The sequence below is a fragment of the Monodelphis domestica genome, chromosome 1 (genome assembly GCF_027887165.1).
Source record: "Monodelphis domestica isolate mMonDom1 chromosome 1, mMonDom1.pri, whole genome shotgun sequence".
In the NCBI taxonomy this organism is placed as follows: Eukaryota; Metazoa; Chordata; class Mammalia; order Didelphimorphia; family Didelphidae; genus Monodelphis; species Monodelphis domestica.
Window position 1 is genome coordinate 284,401,068 of NC_077227.1, and position 21,485 is coordinate 284,422,552.

General features: G+C 38.6%; 1 protein-coding gene across 9 annotated transcripts in view; it reads left to right on the top strand.

Annotated features, from left to right (window-relative positions):
- The window catches only part of SAMD4A (sterile alpha motif domain containing 4A), a 315,178-nt gene that overhangs the window by 282,418 nt on the left and 11,275 nt on the right, over positions 1-21,485 (top strand). For 8 of the 9 annotated variants that reach the window (XM_001370362.4, XM_001370394.4, XM_056810968.1 and 5 more), the window contains 2 exons: positions 1,651-1,852; positions 3,457-3,583. In XM_001370362.4, the coding sequence (XP_001370399.1) occupies positions 1,651-1,852; positions 3,457-3,583 (329 nt within the window). Of the gene's footprint in view, positions 1-1,650; positions 1,853-3,456; positions 3,584-14,688; positions 15,079-21,485 lie in introns of those variants that run through there. The other variant, XM_007473144.3, reaches the window with a different exon arrangement.

Below are 21,485 nucleotides of genomic sequence, written 5' to 3' on the forward strand. Positions count from 1 at the left end.
TAGAAAAGGACTTTCAACAGGGAGTGTAAATGAAGTCAAATCATCTACCAACTGACCAATTAAGAAACCAAAGAAAAAAGAAAAAGACTAAGCAGTCCAGAGAAACCAGAAACCTCCTTCCTTCTCACTCTCTTACATAGGCTTCTGAGTGTGGAATAGTCAGTCAATCAATAAGCATTTAAGCACCTACTGTGTACCAAGCATTATACTAAGCACTGGAGCTGCAGAGAAAGGCAAAAACAGTCCTTGTTCTAAGAGCTCACATTCCAATAGGAGTTTGGTGGTATAGGGCAAGGAGGGACAACATGGAAATAATTATATTGCATACAAGATTTTATGTTATGTATATATACATGAATACATATATAGTATAAATGAAAGGATATCTCAGAAGGAAAGCACTGGGTGAAGGCAGTAGGGAGAAAACAGGACAAAACCTCTTTCAGAATATGGGAATGAGCTAAATCTTAAAGGAAAATAAGAAATCCAAGAGAAAAATGCATTCTAGATATGGTAGAAAGCCAGTGAAAAAAGCAAGGATTTGGGAGATGAACTTTCGTTTGGGAAAAAGGGCAAGAAAGACAGTGTCACTGGGTCTTAGAGTAGTACATGGATAGAAGAGTAAAATGTAAAAAAGACTGGAAAGGTTAGGAAGGGCTTTAAAAACCAATAGATCGATATTTGATGTTGGAGGTATTTGGGAGACATGGGTTTATTGAGTAATATCACAACTTAGGAAGATCATTTTGGCAGCTAAGCGGGAAGATGAACTTAAGCAGGGAGACCAACCAGGATGCTTTGTTTGAACTGATGCAAGCCTGGACCAAGGGTGGCAATTGAAGAGAAGGGAATATATAGAAGAGATGCTTGTGAAAATAATAGGGATATTTATTTTCCTTTTTTTCCTTTTCCTTTTCCTTTTCCTCATCATGAACACCCTAGAAAGGGAAACTATTGAGCCAGGAAATGAGCTGTAACAATTTTACCAGTTTCGGGGCATAGTTTATGTTTCTTTCTCCCAAGGAAACCTAAATTCTGGGGAATAAAGATATAGCTTCAGACATCAGTTGTGGTGATAACTTGGGCTTTCTTCCTTCTGTAACGAAATATCCTTGGCAAATTACAGTGTCATAGTCTCACTTCATTCTTAACTTGTTAAACTGTCTCAATCCCAACTCTAGATGTTTCTTCAGAAATAGTACATGCCTATCTTGTATAGATAGCTAAAGAAAGCAAATCTGTTCCATCTTGTGGCAGTCTGAGATAAAGCATTTTGATTTAAACTATTGAATATGAAAGCTGACACTTCTTGGAAAGAATGTGCTGGTTCCTAAAACATTGCTCACTGCTATGTAACCACATAGAATCCAATTGTGTTCACTAGAGAAAGAATGAGATCTTTAGCGTTAAAAAAGTAAAAGAGAAGCTGTCAGAACCAGATTTGGTCTTATCATAGTGTCTAGAGGTCAGATTGATTTCTGGACAAAGAGCCCTCCCAGTATTCTCGAGATGAATAGAATAGGATGATTGCCTGATACTGGTTCTCACTGGAGGAGGATGGGAAGAAGAGAACAAAGGGAAAATTGAAATTGTGGGAAAGGGGTCTGAAATGTCTCATTTTCTTCTGGTTTTCCTTTCATTTTGTGACAGTCGAGGTTTTGGGCAGTCAAACTCCTTACCAACAGCAGGCTCTGTAGGTGGCGGCATGGGCAGGAGGAACCCACGCCAGTACCAGATCCCTTCGAGGAATCTTCCGTCAGCCCGACTTGGCCTGTTGGGTACCAGCGGGTTCATCAGCTCTACTCAGCGTAGTGCGGCAACTAATCCCACCATCCTAAAACAAGGAAGACAGGTGTGTTATGCTTTAGGCTTTCTCGGCTTTTCTGAGGCTAGAGCCCTGCTAGAGTGGGAAGAACTTACCAACTTCAGAAACAGATTCTAGAAGAATAAGAGCTCCTTCCCCATAGAGTTTGGGACATTCCCATCGGTCCAGAGAGCTTTTCCCAGTGACCTGTGGAGTAGCCTGTCCCTTTTTGTATTTTTCAAACATAAGGAGGAGGGGGGTCAGCAATGACCAGTCCCTAGGGAAGGTCAGGAGACTTTGCTCAGCTTCCTTCCTAAAAGTAGCCTTACCTAGAATGCTCTCACATTTGAGGTGGGGCCTTTATGAAAAAGTGTAAAACTCACCTTTTTTTTTTGCCCTGACCAATTCACACACACCTATAGATAGAGAGGGTGCTAGAACCAGTTCATCATGAAATTTTCAACATATCTCCACCTTGGAAATCAGGACTGATTATCCAGATTTAGGAAAGTGATAGAGAAAATGGCAAAATTGCAGATTAAGCTTGAAAGAATGTTTATATTTTTTTTCCTGGAGAATCAGTTGTTAAGCATTTATCAGCACACCACTTAACCTGTGGGTTATATTCTGTGATATTTAAGGTGGAACTAAATATTCTTTGCCCCATTGTAGAGAACATGCAGAATAACTAGGCCTTTTGACAAAAGGGTATCTTAGAGATCAACACAGAGTGTTCACTTCTCAGCCCACTCAGCACACATGTGTGTATATTTGTGTGTGTGTGTATGTACAAATTCTAAGCACAGATTAGAATGAGTTCTCTCCTATCCCATCACTGCTCCATAAATTAACAACTTCCCCTCTATACTTTCAGTCTCTGGAGTAGGAAAGTGAGATCAGTATCATTTTGTGCCTAATTAGTGCCTTTATGTTGGGGTATCCTAAAGGGAACTTTGGTGAACAATACTGTGTTTTAATTTGTCAAGCCCAAAAGGTTAATGGAGGAATTTAAAATGAGCAAAATGTACTGAGGGCAGCGTAAGCCAAATTGAATCACCAAAAAAAGAGACATTAGATGCACCACATGTCACTTTCCAGACTTTCCTCATTCTCTGACTCATTCAAAGAGAATTTGCTGCTAAGGAAATCCAAGTCATTTTAAACATGCCAGCTTAGTGTGGAACAGTTATTATTTTCTTCATCTAATGAGATTTTCTGGCTCCTTTCTTTAAAAAAACAAAAAGCAGAGAATTTCAAAACCAAACCCAAAAGTAGAGAGAACTCTCTGCCATACATATTTCCTGATCTTACCTATGATTTAAGAAAGCAAGAAAAGAGAATAGAGAGGAGTCAGAGAGAAAAGAGCTCCCTAATAAAGTCATGCCTTACAGAGAAGTCTAGGGGAGCCAAAAAGAAAGCAAATGGAAGTTATAAACCCCTCCAAACACCAGGACAAGCTCTGGCTGGCTATAAATAGAGAAGATACCACAGATAGACCTGGAAGCATATCTCCAGAATTTAACATTAGCTTCCTGCCTGAACTCTGGCATTTGGTATATGTATGTGATGTGTATGTATGTGTATGTGTGTCTTTCTAAAATTGTACATGTCATATGTTCCAATACACAAGTGTACACTCTTTTTCCCCCTAGAATCTTTGGTTTGCCAACCCCGGAGGCAGCAACAGCATGCCAAGTCGAACTCACAGCTCAGTCCAAAGGACTCGTTCCCTGCCTGTTCACTCATCCCCACAGACCATGCTGATGTTCCAACAGCAAGGTAAGACATTTTTTTTCACCTCATGGTAATTGATACAGAGTATAGTAAGTTAAAAAATAGCTGCCCTGGTGACCCTGGCCTAAAAGTGCTTAGCCTCAACTGTCAGACACATTCTTGTGTGTTTATGGAAGTCTTTCCTTTTTTAAACCACGTTGGCAGCATGAATAGGGGCTGGCTGGCTAGGATCCAAGAGATGCACACACTGGAGTCTGTTAATATATGACCAAGATATTTTTGGATGCTAGTCAAATTGTTGGACTGATTTAACCAGAGTCAACCCTGGGGAAATGTGTCACATATATGTCACATTCATGATAAGGCAGCCGAGCAAAGACAGGGCTAAAAACCAAATAGATACAGATTCTATAGGAACAAATAAAAAACGTTATAGGAATAGCCAGAGAAGTCGTCAAGAAACAAGTGAAACAGGATCTGGGCTTTGAAGAATGGATAGAATTCAGATAGTTAAGAAAAGTGTGGAATTCCACATATACAGAATGATATGAGCAGTGGTGAAATGACAGAGTATATTTAGGAGAAAGAGTGAGTAGATTAGGCTATCTGGGGCATAGACCTTTTTTCCCTTTAAAACACTTAGAATCAATACTAAATATCATTTCCAATGAGTTAGACAACTAGGGATAAGTGATTTGCTCATTCACACAGCCAGGAAGTATCTAAGGTCACATGTGAACCCAGGACCTCTTATCTCCAGACTGGGCTTTCTATCCACTAGTCACCTAGTCACCTGAGTGACTTTCTATCCACCTGAGTCACCTAGCTGCCCCAGCAACGACCTATTGTAAGAAACAGTGGGAGAAAATTTCAATTAGATGGTTGGAAACCTAGAGGCAACCAGATAGTCCAGTGGATAGAACACTGGTCCTTGTAACTTAATCTCTCATCTGCCTCAGTTTCCTCAACTGTAAAATTAGCTATAAAGGGGTTGCTGTAAGAATCAAGTGAGATAATATTTGTAAAGTGTAGAAACTTAATAAATACTTATTACATTCCTTTGAATGCCATTCTAAAGAGTTTGGACTTTATCTTTTTGCCAAATGAACAGGAATGAGATAAAATTACATAATGAAAATACTGATTTAAGGAAATCTATCTGCCAGTAGTGTCTATGTGTGTGTGTGTGTGTGTGCACATGTACATATGCCCAATGAAATGGGGGTAGGGAGGTAGGCAAGTGGAAAGGTCATCAGTTAAAATATAGTAGTCCAAAAGAAAAAAAAAATATATATATATATAGTAGTCCAAGCATGAGATGATATAGGCCTAAACTATAGGATGATAGCAATGGGAATGGAAGGGAAATGATAACTGAGAACCTCCACTTCACAGAAAATAATCCAAGTCCATTCACTGAAAGCTTCCTCTTTTCCTTATTTGATATCCCTTAGAATATCCTCCAACTATTCCCTCCATCCCTATAGACTCAAATGAAGAGGTGGCCAAACCCTTTATATATGCCCTTGATACCTTCCATCCCATCTTCCCAAGCAGATTACCACCACTGTCATCTCTTCTCTCTCTCCCATCTTCAATCTCTCCCTCTCTACTAGCTCCTTCACAGCTGCCTATAAACACACTCAGTTTTTTTTAATTTTCTTTATTTTATTATAGTAACAAATCTACACATGTTTCCCAAGGTTATATGATTCATATTGTCTCCCTCTCTTCCCCCCTCCCATAGTTGACAAGCAATTCCACTGGGTTTTACATGTATTATCACTCAAATCCTATTTCCATATTATTCATTTTTGTAATAATCTTTTAAAACCCAAACCCCAAATCATATACCCATATAGACAAATGATAAATCATATGTTTTCTTCTGTGTTTCTACTCCCACAGTTCTTTCTCTAGATGTGGATAGCATTATTTTCATATGTCCCTCAGAACTGTCCTGGATCATTGAATTGCTGTTAGTAGCAAAGTCTATTACATTTGATTGTCCCACAGTGTTTCAGTTCAGTGTTTTCTTGGTTTCACTACACATCAGTTCATGTAGATCCTTCCAGCTCATTTCTTATAGCACAATAGTGTTCCATCACCATCAGATACCACAATTTGTTCATCCCAATTGAGGGACATCCCCTCAGTTTCCAATTTTTTGCCACCACAAAAAATGCAGCTATAAATATTTTTGTACAAACCTTTCTATTCCCATTTTTTATCTCTTTGGGATACAGAACTAGTAAAAGCACACTCAGTTCTGCCCTATCTTTAAACCCTCATTTGATCCAACTGTCTACCCTTGGTTATTGTCCCAGATTGTTCCTCCCTTTCTCGGCTAAAATAAAAAACAAAAAAACAAACAACCTCGTGCCTCCATTTTCTCTCCTCTGCATCTCTTCTAAATCCTTTGCAATATGACTTCCAACCTCATCATTCAACTGAAATTGCTCTCTTCAACATTACCAATGATCTCTTAAATGCCAAACCTATTAGGGCTGTTTCATTTCTCATCCTTGACATATCTCAAGCATTTGACTTTGTTGATCATCTCCTAGATACTCTCTCCTAGGTTTTTGTGACCCTGAACTCTTTTGGTTCATCTCATTCAAACCTGTCTGATTAATCCTTAGAATCATTTGTTGCATCTTCATTCATATTATGTTCACTAAGTTTGGATGCCCATTCTGTCCTGGGGCCCTAATATTTTTCCTCTATATTTGCTTAATTAATGATCTCACTATCTCCATGCAGGGGAGACCCAGATCTATATATCCTGCCCTGGTCCCTCCCCTGAGATACAGTCCTATTTTACCAACTGCCTATTGGACATCTCAAAATAAATAGGATGTCCTTTAGGCATATAAAATTCATTATCTTTTTCCCAAAACCCTACCTCTTCCCCCACCTTCCCTTGTACTATCCAGCCATGCTCACAAACCTCAGTGTCATCCTTTGATTCCTTACTCTGATTCATAGCACATATTTGTCATTTCTACTTTCACATCTTTCATTTACATCCCCCTAACTCTTGCTCATACATCTGTAACTCTAGTTCAGGCCCTAATATCCAGTCACTTGGACTTTTCCAATACCCTTACGATTTTTTCTCCCAGCTTCCACTGTCAGTCCACTCTAGTCCATCATCTTTTCAACTATCAAAGTGATTTTCCTTAAATACAAGCCTGACCATGTCACATTTCCACTCCAACTCAATAAACTTCAGTGACTTTCTGGGACTTATAAAATCAAAATATAAATGTCTTGCTTATCATTTAATCAAAACTTTACACAATTTTACAAAATTTCTGTCTCTCCAGTCTTCTGATAATTTACTACCCATTCACAACTCTAAGATCCAGCTATACTTGCCAATCAGCTGTTACTCACACAAGATACTCCACTTTGCATTGACTCTCTCTAATGTCTGAAATTCTTTCCTTCCTCATTTCTATCTCTTAGAAACTCTGGCTTCTTCCAAAACTCAATTCAACTACTACCGTTTACCAAAGGCTTTTCCTGGTCTCACCAGCTTCAATGTCCTTTCCCTTTAAGATTATGTTCCATATGCTCTGTGTGTATTTTGTATGGGTAACTTTCAAGAGCACCAAGACTAGAGTGAGGAAGACTTTCTGAGTTTAAATCTAGTCTCAAACACTCATTAGTTGTATGACCTTGAGCAAGTCACTTAACCCTTTGCCTCAGTTTTCTCACTTGTAAAATAAACTGGAGAAGGAAATGACAAACCACTCTCATCTCTTTGCCAAGAAAACCCTAAATGGGGATCATGAAGAAGTCAGACATCACTAAAAAAAAAAAGGCTGAACAACAAACTTCCCCCATTAGAATGTAAACTCCTTGAGGGCAAAAAACTGTTTTTGTTATCCTTTCAAGCCCTTGCCTTTAGCTAGTTCCTTGACTGACTAACAGAGATATAAAATCTTGATTAATTCTAAATTCACCTTGGTCTCTTCTTCATCAAGAACTGATGTGAAAAAATAAATAGCAAATCTCCATTTGAACCCTTAAAAAAAATCCTTTGTTGGGGAACATAATTTCTAAATGTATACATTTATTTAATAGGGCCTGCTAGAGGTCATCATCCTGTTTTTAGGCAAACTAAACTTGTAAGTCATCCCCTACAGAAGAGAACCTGAACTATAATTAAACTATAATTAAATTAAAATATAATTCTTTCTCAGGATAAGGAGACTTTAAACCTTTTTTGGTTAACCATTTCACTATTTCTGCCTCCTCTCTCTTATACTTTTCATTCTTTGGGCCTGTTCTAAATCTTCTCATTGTGACCTCAGTGGAAATTAAAAATAGCTCATCACTGCCCCCTTTTGAGAATCCTTCAAATATATTTGAAAATTGTAAACTTGCCCTCAGCCTCTTTTCTCTGACCCATATCAATCTCTAGAAGTGTATATATATGCATATACATACATACATACATACATACATATATATATATATAATTGATTTTGGTAAAGTGTTGGGGAGATTTTCTGTTATATTTTAGATATATGTCTGAAGAGGCCAGACAGACTTCTCTATTGATCAGGTCATAATTAGCTGCCTCGATACTTGAGTGAAAGGAATGACTAACTACTACTCCTCTTCTCTTCCCCTGAGGAGCTGACTACCTCTATGGCTCAACACTATTCTCTGGAAAGACAATCAGCTGAGAATCCAGCTGCCCCCCCACCCCCACCCCGACCCCTTTCAGGAAGAGCCTCAAATCTATTTTTATCACTAATTGTACAGCTGTCTTTTCCCTTCTCCCACCCTCCAACACTGTGACAAGGGTCAGATCTCTTCTCCACCTCAAATCTCTCTTAGTCTTTTAAAAAAAATCAATTAAAGTGTCTCTTCTTTTTCCTTTTGGAAACTTCCTTCTCCCTAATAGCCTAGAGAATCTTCAATAACCCTTCGCCTCCTCCGGAAGGCAAATAAACTGACACTTTGTACAATGTGGTCACTTAGCTGCCACAGAAATACAAATATTGCACATTCGGTACCAATCATTGTACAATTTCTTTTGCTCAGGGCAACTAGGTGGTTCGGTGGATAGTCAGTCAGTCCTGGAGAAGGAGGTGAGGTCCTGGGTTTAAATCTGGCCTCAGACACTCCTTTGCTGTGTGACCCTGGGCAAGTGGCTTAACCCCAGTTGCCTAGCCCTTACTGCTCTTCTGCCATGGGATGCTATCTAGGTAGATTCTAAGGCAGAAAGTAAAAGACAAATGTGAAATGTAAATGTCCATTCCAGAGTTCTCTTCTTCAGCAAGGACTGGCTGGAAAAATAATCAGCAAACCTCTGTTTGAATCTTTTAAATTTTATCTTTATTCAAGAAAATTGCCTTTGAAATGATAAGCTTGTAGGGTTAGGGATTATCCAGTCAATTCCTATTTTCTCTGTAATACCCAGTATTGATTCTAAGACAGAAGGTAGGGATTTAAAAATTTTTCCCCTGCTCTCCAAACATAATATTTGAGTTTTTCAGCCTTGTCCTTTTAAACTACTCACCTTTAAGAACCATCAAATTTTTTACATACGGTCATTACCACTTAATAACTTGACAAACTGACAAGGTGGCTAGTGGAGAGAGTTCTGGACCTGGAAAACAAGAAGATGTGAGTTCAAATCCAGATCAAACATTAGTTATATTATCCTGGTCAAGTCACTTAATTTCTGTCCACCCAAGTTTTCTCATCTGTAAAATACAGATAATAATAGCACCTATCTCCAGGTTGTTGTGAGGATTAAATGAGACAACCTTTACAAATCTTGAAACATTATATAAATGCTAGCTGTTATTACTGTTGTTAATATCAGCAACAAAATTAGCCATATCCACCTCCCTTTCAGACTCAAATCAGACTCCTGACAGTTTAACTGATTGACCCTCCTCATTAATTCACCATTTTATTTTGCTCAACCCTCTAATTTGTCCATTTACCTTTTTAAAATTTACTCTGCCTTGTCTTATCTGGGTATCTTCACTATACTTTTCTTGATTCTCTCTTTCCAGGTTCATCTTCCTAATTCTTACCTTTATCCTCCTTAATTGTTCTGGATCCTACTCCTCTTTCAAACCAGAAGTATAATCTAAACTAATATCTAGGATTGGGGGGGGGGGTTCCTTTCGATTTTCTCTCCATTTCCTCCAAATGTGTCCAAATTTTTTCTCCCCAAATTCAGCTACTAACCTACTTCACTAATCCAAATGTCTCCAAATCACCTACTCAATTTCCTTCGTTTTACTCAATCCAGTGCTTTTCTCTTTTCCCTCTCCTCCCACAAGTTCATCCCACAGAATCCAGAAGCAGAGAGGGAACTAAAATATCAAATACCAAAAACATGCAATAGTCAATCTGTTATATAGTCAGCACATCTGGCTCTAGAAGTGACATTTGGACATTAGAAATAAGAAGAAGAAAATTAGATAAAGGTGTAGAGAAATCATTGAAAATGGTTAAATTACCTGAACAACAACAACAACAACAACAACAACAAAAAGGATCCAGAAAAGAAGGCTGCAAGGCAAGCAAAACTGCCTTTAAGAATATTAAGGAGGGTGGGGCAAGCTAGATAGTTCAATGGATTAAGAGCCATGCCTGGAGACATGAGGTGTCCTGGGTTCAAATTTGACCTCAAACACTTTCTAGCTGTGTGAACCCTGGACAAGTCACTTAACCTCCATTGCCTAGCCTTTACCTCTCTTTTGCCTTGCAACATCGATTCTAAGATGGAAACATATATAAAGGATTACCAGGCAAAGAAGAGTAATGAGCTTTTCTACTGAGGTCACCATTAGAGGATTAGCTACAGCACTAAGAATTTATAATTATGCTTGAGAATTTCCTAAAAGAGTAGTGTCAAAGTGTGAAACGAATAGCCAAAAAGATTTACGGTCTCCTTATCCTGGTATGCTTTGAATTATAGTTCAGGTAATCTGCTGCCTGCTATGATTTAAACAATTCTGACAGAGAAGATAGATAGATGACTGGATGACCCTGAGCAGACCAGACCCTACAAGCTTATCATTTCGAAAACTATTTTTCCCAATAAAGGGAACCTCTAACAAGTTTGAATAGATGCTTGCTTATTATTTCCCAAAGCAGTTCTTGTTGAAAGAAGAGAACTTTAGAATGGGCATCTAGATTGGACACCTGTCCTTTCCTTTCCTGTTGTGTTTACCAGGTTTACCCAGAATGCCTAGAATATCTCCTCCCTGGGCCATGGCAGTAATCTGCTCACTGCTGCCCCCTTCAGGCACAATTCACAGAAATCGACCAGATAGATCTTCCGAAATCAGTGTCTCCCTTCTAGAATGCCATCATTCTTCTGCCCCCAAATCTTCAAATTCTGTTTAGCCAAAAGTTAAAATTATTTTATGTATTTGACAAAGGAAATGATTGGTAAATATATAAAAGAGAAGCTATGAATAGAAAAACCCATCGTGGCTTCATCAAGAATAGACCATGCAAGACAAACTTCATTTACAAGTCATGAGATTTCTAAACTAGTAGTCGAGAAGAATTTCTAATATATATTTTTATTCATGTGGAGAATTATAGATTAGATATGACTATAATTAGATAAGTTCAGAAGTAAGTTGGCTGTCTGAACTCAGAGTAATTATTAATAGTTAAATGTCAAAGCGGCAGGAGGTTTCCAATGGTGTCCCACAGGGATCTGTGGTTGGCCTTGTACTGTTGAACATTTTTATGAGTATCTTAGATCAAAGCAAAAATGGTATGCTCATAAAATTTTCAAATGTCCCAAAACTGGGAGGGATAACTGGCACATTGGATAATAAAATCAGGGTTCAAAAGGAGCTTGACAGAGTAGAGCATTTGGGATGAATAAGCCAAATAAAATAAAATGATCCATAATAAACTGAAAATCAATCAAGATGGTGCTGAGCCACTCCTATGATATTTTAGGTCCAATATGGGAATGAAATGAGACCCATGTAGGTCATTCAGCAATTCAAAAAAAAAAGTTTCTTTAGCCACAACATGAAAAGCAAATTGAACAAAAATAAGAGTGTTTAGATTACAGAGATATGGCACATAAAAAGGGCTTTGTTAAGCAGGATATATTTACTCATCCAGCCTTAGAATGTCTACCAAGTCTGAAGGGCTTAGGTGACCATAAAGCTACAGCAATACTGTATGACACTACCAGGAAATTCTTTCACTAGCAACTGTAGACTGAGCCTTAGATGGTTTCCTTGACTAAGCTAGAATCACATAGCAAATAGGAGATGGGTGTAGGATTCAAAGCTTGCTAAATATTGGTCCTACCACACTCTGTCCCTTGATGGAAAGTCTCTAAAGGTTTTCTGCCTCAGTGGTATCAAACACTCCTCTACTAGAAATACTCCTGAGTGCTCCCAAACAATATTAAAATTAAATTGGGAAATCTTTAACAAAATAAATAAAATAGCCTAACAAAATTAATAGATGAAATTCATAGATAATGTATGTGGCTTTCCAAGTTAATTTGCCACCCCATAGAGATTCCTATGTACAACATAATGACTCTTCTCTATTTGAGTTTGACACCAATGTTCTAAGAACTTTCCACTATCTACATAGTTTTAGGACATTTATTAGACAACCACAATCCAATGGATAAGAGGTACCTGAACACGTATGAGGACTGAAGGAAAAAAAGGAAGGGGAGTGAGGGGGTATATCCCAAATTTTAAAACAAAATAAATAATTTACAACCCTATTCCCACCCCTCCAAAGATGTATGAAGACTGAAAATCCCTAGGTTTCTTCTTCCTGCCTCCAAAGGGAACTCATTCTAGATCTCATCAATCTGGTCCATTTGTTGAATGATGCAAAATCTTTGCAATTCACTATGGGTCCTGATTGAAGGTGGTGGCAATGAACCAAAGCCTCAACAAGAACATCAGGGCATCCCCTGATATTTCTGGCATGGTCATCAATTCATTACCACAGATCAGTTACCTATAATTAGGTAGCTAAAAGGTCATTCATTACCCTCTTTTGTTCTACTTGGGCAGCTAGGTGAATAGAGTGATGTCCCCAAAGTCAAGAAGACTTATCTTCTTGAATTCAAATCTAGCCTCAGATTCTTATTGGCTATGTGATCTGGACAAGTCACTTAAGTCACCATGTTTACCTCAGTTTCCTCATCTGTAAAATGAGCTAGAGAGGAAATGGCAAACCCCTCCAGTATCTTTACCAAGAAAAACCCAAATAGGATCATAGAGAGTTGGACATGACTGAAACAACTGAACAAAAAATTCCATTCATCCTGCTTGTCAGTATTATCAATACTTGACCTGTACCACACCTCCATGATATCTGACCCACCAACACCCTCTTCCTTGGTAGTTTCATTGGAAGAATACCAATTTTCTGTCCCTACTGACTTTTTCCCACTGGGAAATCTCCCTCACCTTTATCTAAGAACCCAAGATTATCAGCAACTCAGCTAGGGGATTCCCTTTTTCCAGGTAAATATATATTCATTATAGTTACATAGTGACAGTTTACCTTCTTCAGGCTGTCAGAAAGTAAGGCTTTCTCCCAACAATATAAGCCCTTTGTGAGAACCAGCATAGAAAAAAGGTAACGTGCCAATTGAAGGAAAGCCAAGCTATTTCTCAAGGGTATAGGGAATCTCTTGAGAGGATGGCTCTCAAGGTCCAGGCAACTCTGTGCTGGAGATAGAATAAAAAAGGATCGGAGAAAGCTGGTTATAACTATTAGATTATAAGGCATTATAGGCAATAAGTATTTGTAGAACATATCTTTCTAGAGGCTAGATCGAAGGGAAACCCATGGACTAAACTAGATCTCTCTTTCTAAGGTAATATTGGTTTATCTTGTGGAAATGGCTTCTGGGAGACCAGGATATGTGATCCTGGCAGTCATAGCCATGATGATAAAGCATTCAATTAGCAGGGGCAAACCACTTACCCTCAGATGAGTTATAAATATTCATTTTGGTAGTTAAGAATAAGATAAGGACTATGTGGATCAGGGGGGTGAACTGATTGGCATTAGTTGTTCAGATGGGCTTGTCCTTAGTTGGAGGGGGCATATGGAACCCCTTTTACAGTCCCCAGGACTGAATTGGTAATAGACCCAAACTCTGTTATGTTGGTAACAGCTCCAACCTTATTTTTTAGTTCAGCCGAAAGCAAATGATGTTTTTGATGGGAGCTGTCATGCCCCATGTATGTGAAGTATAAGGCATCAGCAAAAATTCCTTCATTGATTCTGAAGTCCTGACCCCAAAGGGTGATTGTCCAAACCTCTTCAGGCACTATATAACTTTGCCAGACTCATGGTCACCATCTGGAAAACAATGTAAATGAGAATTCCATTTAACCCATCCCTTAAAGCACTCCCACACCAGCTATGAACTTTGCAGATCGACCTACTAGAAAGTTTTGTCAGGATCTCTTTCCCAAGTACTCACTGTAACATGTTCATGTCATAGCCGCCCACATTTTATCCCCTCTCTTGCACCTTATGCTTATTCATCCCCTGCACTGAGTTATTGACTGCAATCCTCCCTGGCCTCACCATTTCCAGAGAAGGACCCCAACTACATGGTTACCTTCAAACTCTCAGAATCCTAAGGGTAATCCTGTCATGAGAGAAAATAGATTCCCCTACTCACTATTAGAGCTCTTGAATGCCCACTGGTGCACTTCCTTTTACATGACATACCCAAACTTTCAAATTGATCACTCATGATATCTTAAACATACCTATTTACTTAGCAGCAAAGCAAAAGAAAGAATAATAGCATGGGTACTCATCAAAGCAAATACAACAATAACAAATGCATCATAGTCTACCCACAAATTTCTCTTACTCTCTCTCACCATTGCATTCACTATCTGAAGAGGAGTAGAGTGGAAACATACTTAGAAACCTGGAAGGAAAGCACATGAGTGAAGAAAACCCACGTGCCCAGGGTAGTTCACAACTGGGGATTTTAGGCATTTGATGTCATTGTTTCATTCAGGATCATGTGCACACATAAAGTCACTTCTCTGCTAACTATTGCCCTTCTAGGCTTTCACCACTCTTCCACTAAGAAAATTCTTTTCTGAGAAAGTATTATTCTCTTTGTTTAGATAGCAGTTCCCGTTAAGCCCAAGAACTACAAAACTCATCAGACTGTGTCGTTTTAGGCAATGAAGACAAAACCGGCCAGCTATTCACTCCAGGATGCTATGTTGACCAATTAGTAGCAAACTAAACTCTCAACAAACAGCTGCAAATCCCATCTTTCCCGTCTGCTTTTCCTTTTTAAACTTGAAGAAGTGGTAGAAAGCAACAAGAAGTCTCTGAGAGGCTTTACTTCTTTCAAACTCTAGATATTAATGAAGGGCAATAGCTGGCATGAAGCTCTCCTCCAGTGAGACCCAGTCTCTCTCTTCATCCAATCTTAAATCTTTCCTTGGCGGGTTCTTCAGGCTTTTATTCTTAGCTTTTTAAGTGAATTGAATCAGAGGTTTCTTGAACTTGGTGACTACTCATTTTTTATTTATAATGTAAAAAGTTAGAGGGAAACTAGATGGCTCGGTGGATTGAGAGCCAAGACTCAGAGATGGGAGGGTTCAACTCTGGCCACTGACTGTGTGACCCTGAGCAAGTCACTTAACCCCTATTGCTTTTACCATTCTTACCAGCCCTTACCACTCTTCTGCTTGGAACTGATAGACAATATTTGATTCCAAGATGGAAGGGTTTTTTTTTTTTTTAAGTTAGTGACTCTCCCCTATGAAATTAGCTGCCCTTATTTAATCACCCTTTAGTATACAAACAGGTACATGCTTTTTTATTTTGTGAATTTTACCTTCTTAAGCAATTAACTGAAATTGATCTGAGGGGCCTCAATGCCACTGTAGCTCTTGCCATTCTGCTTCTAAGAATTGTTTCTTTGTACTTTAATTCTTTATTGGTTTTTAATAAATAAAAAAGTTATTTCTCTGCCCCTTTAAATTATCAAACTGTTTTCATGAAAAGTACCATTATCCTTAGGTGATTAAATCCTTTATTTTTATGCCACTGTTCATTTTGTCTACTTTATAATAAAACTGCTTACAGCTTATCTGAAAACTATTTTTCTTTATATACAGATTTTAGCAGTTTTTGTTAAACCATTTTTCTCACCCCTTTAAAGGCACCAAGCTTTTAACCTATGAAAGAAGCACTACCTTGGATCTTTTATAAGTTGATTTAATTATTTTTTCCCTATATAAAAGTACCTCCTGCTCCTTTTAGCTCTAAACTGCTACACATGAAACAGCAGATTCCTAAAATGGACAGCAACCTACATCCTGTTACTTGCCTAATAGTTGCTGAAATCTACTTGCCTATGTCTCTCTCATAGTGGGGAAAGTTGTCATTAAATCAGCAAAATGTTGTCCCTTAGGATCCAGGTGGTCCTAGAAGGAGGCCCATTGAGTTAGCTGGAGAGGCAGAGTTTTAGGGCTGGGAGCCTTGACCTCTGGCAGAGGTCTATTTTTGAAGAATACTAATACCTAAGGGACCCAAGCACTTAACAATTTTGAATGCATATCGTTTCTATTTAACTATAGAAGCCTCTCCTCCCCTACCCAACTTGTATAGATAACTCTACAACAGATGACGTATGACCCTGTATCATCTGTTCAGTAGAAAGCAGTAACACTAACTAGCAACTAGCACAGTAACAGATAAGCACCTGCTTTTCAGAAGTGGGAAATAACTGCTTTGGAGAGGCTTCAACTCCAGAAACCAATGGTCATTTGGTCTATCCAATGGTTAGTGTCTGCCAAAGACTCCACTAAGCCTGGTATTTATAAACAGAACTCTCAAAAACAAACAAACAAAAAACAACCAAAGTGGGCCCCACAGAGTCATAAGGATCCAGAGAGAAAGACTGCTGGATGGCCTATGTTAAGTCTTTTAGGGCTTATAACCTTTTGTTAGCCCCATTCTAAGGAGATGGAGTTATAGGTTATTTGGTAAATGGTAAATCATCAGGATATCCAGATGGGGAATGTGGGTTCTCCAAAACCCAAGTGCCAAATAAATCTCTAAGGATTCCTCCTCCCATTTTTTTAATTCTGGAGAAGTGAATGTCAAATGTAATTTGGATTGTGACTTGAACCATCTTGGTTCTTCCTATCCATTCATTGTATTTCCCAAAACTTGACTGAAAAGACTAAATTCTTGATTTTCTCAAAGTTGATTTCCTGTCCTTCATCCTTCATGGTCCACAATCAGATCTAGGACCCTAGTCAACATTATTTTCTATGCAGTGGTATTCATCAGTGCCCTCAGGGAAAGGAATCCTCTTTCAGGTCTCTGTGCCCACTGGAATGTGGCAGTATGAGGGAGAGGGGGAGGATTCAGGTAACACTGAGGGAAGTTGAATGAAGGTACTCTGTTCCTCCTTCCCAGATGAATAAGAACTAAAGCTTGTGCACAATGACAGCCTTATTTGTCCCAATTGCCTCTTTCCATTTCCATGTCTCCCAGAGTTCACCAGTTGATATGCTCTAACTTATGTGGCCATAGCTAAAGCTCCACTATGGGTGAATCTCCTCCCAAAAGATAGGATCTAATTGTCCTCAACACAGACTGGTCAGAAGGCACTTCAGTCTGTATGTATATTGGAGGAGAGCATAGATCCAATCTATGAAATCCAGTGTAGGAATTTTACTCTCTCCCTTGCAGACTTTCTTCCCATTGAGAGAACCAGTTGCAATGGGAATCATTTTCATTATTGGGCCAGCTATGCTCAAGTCTATGTCTTAGCTACCTCAAAAGGAGAAAATGGCAGTCTCTAGCTGAAGCTTCTTGCTCATTTAACTAGTTCTTCAAAAGTAAGTCTTCCAAGAGCATCCAAAGCTGAGAGAACTCCCCTGAGGAAAGGATCTTCCCAAAAGCTCCATTAGATTAAGCACTTAGCATCCAGTGTTCTAGGGAATCACCAGGTTGCTGCTTGAACTTCTCTTGCAAAGTGTGTAGGCTCCACCTCCTGCAAGATCCTTAGTGGCTAAAGTCTACCCATCTGCTACTCTTGTGGAGAAAATCATGATGAAGCATGAAATAATTTGAAAAAAGAACTGGCAACTTTATTACCACAGATGTCCCAAGTCTCATCCTCAATTTTATTTTCAAATATTAATTAACATGGAATACAGCATATTTTCTGGTAAAACCTCTGGGTTAGACTCCTCCTCCCCCTTACCCATTACCAGATCTAGCAGCTTCCCCTTTGTTTTCATTTCTTAGAGTTCTGCCTCTAGCTGTTGAATTACAGGACCAACTTACTTGCAGCTCTATCATGCTAGTAATGCAGATTCTCCTTGGCCGTTAACAATAAAAAGGCAATGGTAGACCTTGTTCTGTCATGACCCTTCCTTTTATTCCCCTATCCTATCCACAGAGGTAATCACTTGTATCAGTTCCAATGAAAGGACACTCCACGAACCACTAGAAAAGTCCTTGTCACAGAGTGCCAAATTGTTGATTCTGATTTCCCCAGCCTAAATATTTGAATTGCCCTTTCCCCACTGCAACCAACCATGGTAGGAGTCATGAGACCATTTTATTCTTGCTTTCACTGATACCAATTATGGGGGAATATGGTGGCCTGACTCAGGCCCTATCGCCTGATAGTTAAGATCTAATATTGGAATGAAATGACACATTTATAGGTCATTCAATACTTAATCAAGAGAAATTTACTTCGTCATTGCACAAATAACCTCATTTTATACCTGAGGAAACTGAATCTCAGAGAACCCTGTAGGTACATGATTCCTCACCTAGCTGATCAGAGTCAGAGGCCAGATTTCAGTGTATATCTCTCCTGACTCCAAATCCAACATTATCCACTATATCATGCTTGTCATCTTCCATATACAGGTAGAGCGACAAAACTAAACAAGAATGATCTTTGTCCCCAAATAGCTTACAATCTAGTAATGAAGATAAGGCAAATACACATATAATTATAATAAAGATGTTGTGGTAAATCAACAACAAAATGATAATGGATTTAATAGGGAAGAGATGATTGATGTCTGGCAAATCAGGGAAGGCTGCAAGGAAGAAGTAGCATCTGTGCTGGGACTTGAAGACACCATGTAAGAAGACAGGGTTGCAGGGGGCAATTGAGTAGCTCAGGAAATAGAGAAGTCAGATCTAGAGATGAGAGGTCCTGGGTTCAAATTTGACCTTGAGATACTTCCTAGCTGTGTGAAAAAAGGATAAGTCATTTAAACCCCATTGTCCAACCCTTCATTCTGCCTTGGAACCAACATACAGTATTGATTTCTAAGACAGAAGGCAAGGGTTTCCCAGGGTCACACAGCCAGGAAGGGTCTGAGGCCAGATTCCACTGAGCCCACCTTAGATGCCCCTAAGGGTTTTTAAAAAAAAAGAATATATCTTGAATAGTGAACTCTTTAATTCATGTATATTTCTCCTGGTAAACTTTCTTACTAGGAGAATACACAAATTTCTTTTCACATTATTCAGCACAAATTATTAACATAGAACACAAGGTACACTATTTGATATAGAGTCATGATCCCATTGATGTTCTGGGTAGGAAGATAAGTAGATGTTGTATGGTCATAGACTCATACTCAAAAGATCTCAGGAGAGAAGCAAAAATTAGAAGTGTCCATATTTTCTTTCTACCAATAATAAAAATATATAACACCTACTACAGGCCAGACACTTCATATATGTTGAGAATGTTATTATCCCATTTTACAAATGAGGAAATGGTGGCACCAAGAGGTGAAATGACTTTCCTGTGTCACACAGCTAATAAATATCTGAGGCTAGACTTCATGACACTAGACTTGTTGCTTTACCCACTGTACTACCGAGCTGCCCACATCAAACCATATGCTGTGTGCTGAAAGTCATGTTGCTCCCTCCTCTTTCCATGTAGGGGCAGTTTACTCAGAAATCCTTCAGGAAGAAAGGATGAGGGATAGATCCCCAGAGAGCACCTCTCCATTTATAAATAATTACACTCAAAAGCTCTTGCACAGTTTCAAACACTGTTAGCGTGATATACTCTATTTAAAGCTGATTCATACTCTCAATTCCCCAAGGATACAACCTTGTCAGGAATATTGTAGAGAGAATAGACTTCTTGTCAGGAGTATGTAGAGATTTCAAGTGCAGACTGGCTCGGATGACCCCTGTAATCCTCAGGTTTTTATGATAAAGCACCTCCCAAAGCTCTTTCCTTTGGTGATTTGAATTTGTTGGAATGATTACCATGTTCATGATTTTTGACAATCGCTTAAAGTTGGGAGAAAATATCATCTAAGTCATCATAAGATTAGGGTTTAGAACTCAACCTGGCATTTAATGTCACAAACTTGATCATTTCAGTGTTACCTACAGTTCACAGCTTTTCATGACATGGCATCACATTAACCAGTAATTGAGCCTATAATAGTGTAAAGCATTGACCAAGGATGGCCAAGAAAAAAGAGCCTCCTAGACACTTGCCACATTGGTTTTCTCCTCTACAGTTAGAATTTTCCACTTAGATTCACTCTTCTTTGAGCTTAGCTTTTTATACCTCTAAAAAGTGGAGATTTATACGTTCAAGTAGAAGTGTTTAAAAATATTGGGATAACAGAAATCCCAGACCTGGAAATTGATTTTCACCTTTATAGTAACAGGGGCTTGTTGATATCATGGTGGAATAGAGGATGACTGACCCCAAGTCTGACTTGGGGTGCTACCTTCCTCCTGGAAAAACAATGTCTTTAATATAAACCATCATAAAACCATGTGGAAAAACTAGTAACTGAAGATCAATTGCTTTGCTAACATTTTGATCTTGCAAAGTAGAAATTATTTAGATTAGATTATAGAAGACTTTGGCCTTCTCAAAGGATTATAGAAAAAGCTAGGGGTTAGGATCTACTCCAGTCTTGTGTGTTACTATAATATCCAGTCTCCTGGGATCAGCATGGCACTCTCCACTTTCCTGAGCCTAGCTAAAATCACTAACCCCTTGGAGGCAATTTTGGGGATTATTTTTAGGCTTGTTTCTCCATAGGAAGATTTTAAAAGCTTCCCTGAGCTAACTAATAAAGAGATCTGGTGCTTTTGCTTCTCCCCAGACATGGAGCTGAGTAAGGAATATAAACCTGGACTCTCCAAAGAACCAGATTATGTTGGGCCCAAAATAATCCACAACTAAAGATGTATCTTGTGCCCAAAAAAGTTTTGTGCCAGAGAGAGCATAGTCACATTCATTACAAATATAGAAATATAGGATGTGTTCTCTCTGCCAGAAATTAGCTTAAAAATTGCAGGAGAATGTTTTTTTTTACTTAAGAAATTGTACTATTCCTGCTGACCCAGTCTAAGCTGCCCTAGTGCTCATAGAGCACTGAACTCTGTAGATAGGGACACTGAACTTCTTAGCTTGATTCTTCACGCTAGTGAGCCTAGAAATAGAAAAGACTGGGAAGTAATCGGAAGATTTAGACCTAGAAGAAACCTGAGAGAATCTCTAATAATCTAATTTCTGGGGATTACAAAGATAGTAAAAAAAACTATGATTCAGAGTTAGATCTTTTAAAGGACATATCATAAATTAGAGAAGCAAGAGTGATGAAGATGCCTTTCACAGCTGTGTATAGGGGGAAGTGCCCCTGCAAAGGAGTAGAAAATCACAGGAGATAAAATGAGCATTTTTGATTGCATAAAGTTGAAAAGGTTTTGAACAAATAAAACCAATGTAGCTATAATTAGAAGGGGGAACAATAAAATGGGAAATTTTTCTCTATTAAAATCTGATAGCTAAGCTATATGGGGAATAAGAAAATATAAAAACAAGAGCCATTCCCTTGAAAGATAAGTGATCAAAAATACATGAATAGAAATTTCT